The sequence below is a fragment of the Olea europaea genome, chromosome 18, assembly GCF_002742605.1.
Source record: "Olea europaea var. sylvestris chromosome 18, O_europaea_v1, whole genome shotgun sequence".
Taxonomy (NCBI): Eukaryota; Viridiplantae; Streptophyta; class Magnoliopsida; order Lamiales; family Oleaceae; genus Olea; species Olea europaea.
In genome coordinates this window covers 4,897,481-4,905,562 of record NC_036254.1, presented here as the reverse complement: position 1 = coordinate 4,905,562, position 8,082 = coordinate 4,897,481, and the positions used below count along the sequence as shown (strand labels likewise).

General features: G+C 37.3%; 1 protein-coding gene across 1 annotated transcript; it reads left to right on the top strand.

Annotated features, from left to right (window-relative positions):
- Window positions 1–2,958: 2,958 nt before the first annotated feature.
- On the top strand, window positions 2,959–7,666 carry LOC111367247 (calcium-transporting ATPase 2, plasma membrane-type-like). Its single transcript, XM_022988010.1, has 7 exons — window positions 2,959–3,281; window positions 3,693–3,747; window positions 3,838–5,786; window positions 5,946–6,104; window positions 6,704–6,875; window positions 6,969–7,270; window positions 7,357–7,666. Exons 1-7 carry the CDS (start codon window positions 3,108–3,110, stop codon window positions 7,561–7,563), a joined length of 3,018 nt encoding a protein of 1,005 aa, XP_022843778.1. The 5' UTR covers window positions 2,959–3,107; the 3' UTR covers window positions 7,564–7,666.
- Window positions 7,667–8,082: the final 416 nt, after the last annotated feature.

The following is an 8,082-nucleotide window of genomic DNA, read 5'->3' as shown; positions in this document are numbered from 1 at the left end:
TAGCAGAGGAATAGCCCAGTTACCCCGGGGGGGGGGGTACGTCGGTGTCCACCCCTAAGGATCCACATAGTGCCACTTGGGGTACTTCGGATGGAAATCGGACCTTATTGCAACATAGTTTTATTCAAAGCAATGGATGACCCATCGTACTTTGGCACTACTTTCAGAGCGTTCAAAGAAGATTGTACTGAGATTGCATTTTCATTTTCACGGGTCCAAACATCCAATGCATTATACCCATGAATCATCCAATTTCGCACTCCATGGCATCATCTGAAACCAAGCAGTCCCTTGCACCAATTCTTATCGAAATCCACCAAGTGCAAGTACATTTTCAGTCATAATCGCAAAGATACCCACGGGTCAACATGACTTATGCAAACAAATGAGTATCCAAGCAAATGAGCTTTTTATAGGCAAACACATGTATTTTCAACCGTCGGATCACAAAGATACGAGCCGTCCAAATTCTGGCCACATCTGGACCCTTTGTTGCATCTAAGGTTTCTACTTCCACGGTTCAAATCAAAACACGTGTCCAATAGCATGCATTGAAAATAAGAGACACCGCCTTTTCGGGAAGGCCAAACAATAGCATAACAATCCGTGGTAATAAATGACAAAAGATGTTTAAACTGTCTAAATCGTCTCACATGACATATCACTTCGATCAAAATTTGAACAACTTCGGAAACGGTACAAACAACCTCGATTTTTACAATACATGACTTCGGTATTTATGACTATGGTTCTCTATGAATATACTTTGAGAAAAGATCATTTATTTGTACAAGGCATATACGCCTCGACCTCAGATCTGATGGCTGTTGTTGCATACTTTTGGCAAGTCTAAACTTTCATAAGAATATTCAACAATTAGACTTGGGGGTTGACGTTACTCTCCATATTAAGTTAGCCATTAGAAAGCAACATGTGAAAGTCCCACCGAAGTCGTCAGAAGAGTCAGCCCAAATCATATGAAAAGACGAATCAACAAGGTTTCGAAGGCTACAGAAGCCGAAGCCATTGTTCTGGCTAGGGTGCTACTCGGATAGATACATACCGAATCCCTGATGAAGGGTTTATGCTAAAGTTCTCATGTTTACGACTAGTCAAAACTCTGAAAGACGAAGCTGAAATCCAACGAGACAAAGAGGCTGCCACATTTGCCTACCTGACGAATATCTTTGTGAAAGACTGATTAGACGTCCGTTTTATCTTGTGTTAGGAATACCAGCCTAGAAACATAGGGCAGTTGACTCTTTGTCAATGTAATAAATATATGTATAAGAAGGATGTGATGTATAGAAGAATGAGTTATGAGCACGTGGTTGGGATCCAATGACCACATCTTCCCGAAACTCTTTATATACCCTCTCCTTAGAAGGAAAAGAGAAATGTGTGGAGCAAAAGAAACAACACATATATAGAAAGAAAAAAGGGGAGAATACCTAGGAAAAATAAGGAGGAACAGATATATTAATTTTTGGCACACTTTTGAAGAAAGAATAAATACTACTCTATACATTTCAAGCCATTGAATATCTTATTTGTTCTTCTTATTTCCCACAAAAATATGTATTTACAATCACTATACTACGAGAATACGTTTATGCGTACACTATCTTTTAACAATACCTGTTGGCCACTTTAGGAGTTCAACAGAATCAATCCCAAACTCAAGGAACCGTCCATTTTCACAGTTAATGTGGGGAGGCCAGAAAAAAATTGTTGTGTTTTTTATTGCTGAGAAGTTAAAATTAGACTCAATTTCCATAATTAATTTAAATTTGAATAAAAATAATTTCTTATTTATAAATGCTTACTATCTGTTCTACAGTAGTGTGCATGTGTGAATTCAGGTCCAATTTTATTTATACTCGCGATTAAAATAACTTGAATTTAATTTTCAAAATTATTTTATTTAATTATCGTGGTGGGTGAACTAGAGTTGGTGAACAAGTCAAGCAGAATAATTTGAAAATGGAGATGTTGTGGTGCATATCTCTTAAGGATTGGAGACACTAACCTCTCTTATTCAAATTTTTGAGTAGTGCACACATATTTGATCACCTTTTAATCATATATCATCTAGAATGAAGTTGATATTCCTAACATATTACTCCTAGAGAAAAAAATAAATTTTTTTACCATGGATATTATGCTATTATTTTAAGTTTAGATTTCTGCTAGCATGTATATTTAGTCCCTGTTTAATGATCATTATTATTTGACAAAAAAATTATTTTGAACAATGATATATATTTTTTAATTTTAGAATGTATGGTTAAAAATTAGAGAAAATTTTTAAATTTACACATATAATATTTTAATGTGTGAATGTGTGATAGAAAATGGGTATGCAGAATAAAGAGTTTTAAAATAACCATCAAACATGGCTTAAATCTGTTTACCACAATCTTTAAGTAATACTTTATTAGTAAAATCAACAAATTAAATTGTGACCCATTGTAGATAACTTTATTCAGAAAGGCATTTATGGGCTATGTCAACCTCAATTTTGACGACGTATGATTCGAAAAGTGTCATTAGGTGTATTAACACTCAAGTCATTCACGACCCACAAGGCACGACACGAGGTCATTCATGAAGTCAACCGAACATGATACTTCAAGACTCAATATATGTTTGATAAATTTCTTCGACCGTAACAAAGTAATGTGAGCACACTTTTTCCTAAAAAATCCTATAACAACATCAACTACCACTGCACGAAGTACATAACTTCCATCGAAGGAAATTTCCGACTTTTGACATCATAAACTACATGGAGAATAGGTTGATATTTTGATTCATATGTTGTTCCAAACCCTTTTTTTTTTTTTTAAAACGTTCAATTTGATTTTTGTTTTATGTTTTAAATCAACGAATTATTCTTCTAAAACAGGGCCTTGGTTTTCCGGAACCCTTTATCAACTTTTAATAAAGTTCAGAGCCGGCCACTCAAGACGCTACTTGCCCGATTCATTTGGTATTGTCAGTGTTCGAAGCGCGTAAAGAAAAAGAATAAGAATAAGAATAAGAATAAGAATAAGATCATTTAAGAATAAGACCAATAAGGAAAATATAGGATTTGGTTAGAGAAAATGGAGAATTTGTTAAGTGACCATTGGAAAGTGAAATCGAAGCATTCATCGGAGGAAGTGCTGCAGGGGTGGAGGACTCTGTGTGGTGGGGTGAAGAACCCTAAACGCCGGTTTCGGTTCACGGCCAACCTCCCCAAGCGCTATGAAGCTGCTGCCATGCGCAAAACCAATCAGGTCCCTCCATTTCCATATTTTTTTTTTACTAAATTCTTTCGTTAACTATAGCCATTTTATGCTAATTTATAAATAGTGTCTGTGTCCATTCTTTTTTCATTTTGGGTGCTCTGTTTATCTCGTTTTGGTTAATCGAATTCATAAATATGTTTCCCTTTGTGACTTGTTCATAAAATATGTATGCTGCTTTTATAATGAGAATATTGTCCTCAATGCTAGAAGTTCCCTGAGAGTCACAGGATCAATATTTAAAATATTCCCTACTTCAGGATTTCCTGTAATTTATTGGATAAGTTGTAATAATCACTTAAGTTTATCTTTCAGTTTGTTTGATTTTAATTGTAATTGAGTTATCAAGAAACGATGCCATTTAAGAATGTGGCTGATTGTATTGTGTCTTATGCAATATAGGAAAAGTTGAGAATTGCAGTCATTGTATCTAAGGCTGCTCTACAATTCATAGAAGGTGAGATTTTCATTTTCCTACTTAAGATCGTTTTGGGTACCTAATAGTGTGTAGAATTTAGATTGACACCTTTTTATTGTATAATTGCAGGAGTGAAACCAAGCGACTATACTGTACCTAAGAACGTTCAAGAAGCTGGTTTTCAGATTTGTGCTGATGAATTAGGAGCCATAGTCGAAGGTCATGATGTGAAAAAGTTAGAGTTTCATGGAGGGGTGTCTGGTATTGCAGATAAGATTGGCACATCAACCACCAATGGGCTTCCTACTGATAATGAAGCCCTCAAGTGCAGAGCAAAGATTTACGGGATCAATAAATTCACTGAGGCTGAGTCAAAGGGCTTTTTGAAATTTGTTTGGGAAGCTCTTCAAGATATGACTCTCATGATCTTTGTTGTCTGTGCTCTTCTCTTTCTGATTGTTGGAATAGCAACAGAAGGATGGCCGAAAGGAGCTCATAATGGCATTCAAATTCTCGCTAGCATTTTGTTGGTGGTGTTTGTCACGGCCGGTATTGATTATCTCCAGTATTTACAGTTTAAGGATTTGGACAAAGAGAAGAAGAAAAGCTCCATTCAAGTTACAAGGAATGGTTATCAACAAAAAGTGTCCATCTACGAGCTACTACCTGGTGATGTAGTCCATCTTTCTATTGGAGATCTTGTCCCTGCAGATGGACTTTTTCTTTCAGGATTTTCTGTTTTAATTGATGAATCTAGTTTGACTGGTGAAAGTGAGCCGGTGATGGTCGGTGCAGAAAACCCTTTTCTACTGTCTGGAGCCAAGGTTCAAGATGGCTCTTGCAAGATGCTGGTTACTACAGTTGGCATGAAGACTCAATGGGGAAAACTAATGGCAATTCTCAGTGAAGGAGGAGATGATGAAACCCCGCTACAGGTTAAATTGAATGGAGTGGCAACCATCATAGGAAAAATAGGCCTCTTCTTTGCAGTTGTGACTTTTGCTATTTTAGTGCAGAAAATGATTGGCCGCAAATGGCAAGAGGGAACAACTTTAAGCTGGTCTGGAGATGAAGCTTTGCAATTGTTAGAATACTTTGCCACTGCCGTTAGCCTTGTCGTCATTGCAGTTCCTGAGGGACTCCCTCTTGCTGTGACACTGAGCCTTGCCTTTGCCATGAGAAAGATGATGAATGATAAAGCACTTGTGTGCCACTTATCAGCTTGTGAGACCATGGGATCAGCCACTACTATCTGTAGTAACAAAACTGGGACCTTAACACCCAACCACATGACCGTGGTGAAATCATGCATTTGCATGAATGTCAAAGAATTGAGCGAACCAAGCGATGTTTCTGTTTTGCGCTCGGAAATCCCAGATTCTGTAGTAAAAACTCTGCTACAATCAATTTTTAATAACACCGGTGGAGAAGTTGTGGTTAACAAGGACGGAAATTGTGAGATTTTGGGAACACCAACTGAAATGGCTATTTTGAAGTTTGGCCTATCACTTGGTGGGAATTTTCAAGAAGAACGACAAGCATCTACACTTGTAAAAGTTGAGCCATTCAACTCCACAAAGAAGCGAATGGGTGTGGTATTGGAGCATCCTGAACGACGTCTACGAGCTTACACGAAAGGTGCATCGGAGATAATTTTGGCTGCCTGTGATAAGGTGGTAAACTCAAATGGTGAAGTTGTTCCCCTGGATGAACAATCCATCAATCATCTGAATGCTACCATCGATCAGTTTGCCAGTGAGGCTCTTAAGACACTATGTCTTGCCTACATGGAACTGGAAGATGGGTTCTCTGAAAATGACACTATTCCTGCCTCAGGATATACTTGCATAGGGATTATAGGTATCAAAAACCCAGTAAGCCCTGGAGTCAAGGAGTCTGTTGCACTTTGTCGTTCAGCTGGTGTGACTGTTCGGATGGTTACGGGTGATAACATCAATACTGCAAAAGCTATTGCTACGGAATGTGGGATATTAACTGGTGACGGTATGGCAATAGAAGGTCCAGTTTTTCAAGAGAAGAGTATGGAGGAATTGCACGAACTGATTCCAAAGATACAGGTATTTCATATACTAATCTACAAACTTGAATCTGATGATGGGCTCAAGTTCTTTTGTCTGAATGCAAGGCACACTATCATCTTCTTATTTTGAGACAACAGGAAATAAAAAAAATATTATTTCCAGCCCGTAGCTCAGGGTTTTTTTACATTTTCTTAGGTAATGGCTCGCTCTTCACCGTCAGATAAGCTTAAACTGGTGAAGCACTTGAGAACTACTTTCAATGAAGTTGTGGCTGTAACTGGAGATGGAACAAATGATGCTCCTGCTCTTCATGAAGCGGACATTGGACTCGCAATGGGCATTGCTGGAACTGAGGTGAACGTTCATTATCCTCTTTCATGGTCCCTCGTGAATGAAACTATCCATGGAGTGAAAGATTTTACAATCAAAAGTGTTTTTAAATGGAGGGCTTAGAGGTGGCTCAATGGGTGGCTCATTTAATAAGGAACAATTCTTATGCTTTCCTTTCTAAAGGGAAGTATATCCTTGTGTTGTTTGCCTATAGCATGGTGAGAAAATGCAATTAACGTTGCCCATAGGGTTTGAGATATCTGATCAATTTTTTTTATCAGATCTACATACTTCACGTGTCGGTTGTTGAAAAATCAGGGCATGTCACAAGCAGACCAGGGTAAAGAAATTCGTATGCATCTCACTTAGGTTTATATGCTTCTGGGTATAATTTCTTTACCCACATGATCGTAGAGGGCATAGTTGATAACAAGAGATACCAATGGCATATCATGTTATAAATTTATTACATATTGGCATTAATGACAAAAGATTTTACTTAGTTGATCACAGTTGATGGATGGCTCGTTGTCTCTGTTTGCCTTGCTCTGTAACTACATTATATTCGGCAAACTTTTTGCTGCCTCCAGCATATTAATTGGTGATTATCTTTCTGAACATAGGTGGCAAAAGAGAGTGCTGATGTCATAATTCTGGATGATAATTTCTCGTCAGTCGTGACTGTAGTCAAATGGGGCCGATCGGTCTATGTAAACATCCAAAAGTTTGTTCAGTTCCAGTTGACTTTTAATATTGTGGCGTTAATCGTGAATTTGACTTCAGCTTGTATGACAGGTAAGGAAGTTTTTTCAGTTTCTCTTCTTTGTACAGTAATTTGAAACATATAATATGATTCATTCACATGCTTGCAAATGAATGGTATTGCAGGAACTGTACCCCTTACTGCTGTTCAACTTCTGTGGGTCAATATGATTATGGGCACATTGGGAGCACTTGCACTAGCAAACGAGCCTCCTAATGATGAACTAATGAAGAGACCTCCGGTCGGAAGGAATGAAAATTTTATCAGTGCCGTTATGTGGAGAAACATCTTAGGACAATCCTTGTATCAGTTCCTGGTGATAATGTTTCTTCAAGCGTATGGAAAAACGATTTTCAGACTTCATGGCTCCTCTGATTCCGACTTGGTCCTTAACTCTCTCATTTTCAACTCATTTGTCTTCTGTCAGGTACTTAAGAAACCAACTCAAATTTGAATGTAATTGTTCTATTAGTAACGGTATCTTTTCCTAAACGCTTATTGTTATATCTGCAGCTCTTCAACGTGTTGAACTCTCGGGAGATAAAGAAAGCAGACATGCTTGAAGGCATACTGAACAACTCTGTATTAGTAGGAGTTCTTTGTGCCACTGTCTTCTTCCAGACGGCTCCTCTTACAATCGTACAAATGTTTTTCAGCCTATTTATTGGTTTGTTAGGAATGCCAATTGCTGTATTCCTCAGAAAAATACCTGTGGATTAGTCATATTTTCACACGTCCACGTATTTAGCGACTTGTACCAGTTAAAAAATTTTCTATAAATAATTGCACTGCAGATAAGTAAGATTCAACATTTTCCTTTTCATTTTTTATTTCTGGTGGGAACTTTATGGCCAACTAGGGTTGGCAACGGTTCGGTTATGGGTCGATTCGGCCAAAACTATAATCGCACCACCAAATTTTTGACCATACCATAACCGCACCATAACCACATAAATAGGTTCGGTTCGGTTCGATTTTTATCTCGGTTCGGCACGGTTCGATTCGGTTAATAACCACGAAAATAAATTATTTTTTATAAGTTCATCCGTCAAATTGATATAAAACAATTTATGAAAAAAGTCAATGAAAACGAAAACATAATATTTCAAACGAAAATGCAAACATTATCAAACAATATTCCAAATGTAAATGCAAATATTATCCTAATTTTCAATTGTAAAATACAAATTTAACAAACAATAATATAAATATAATAATACTAAACTTTTCTTTCATTCT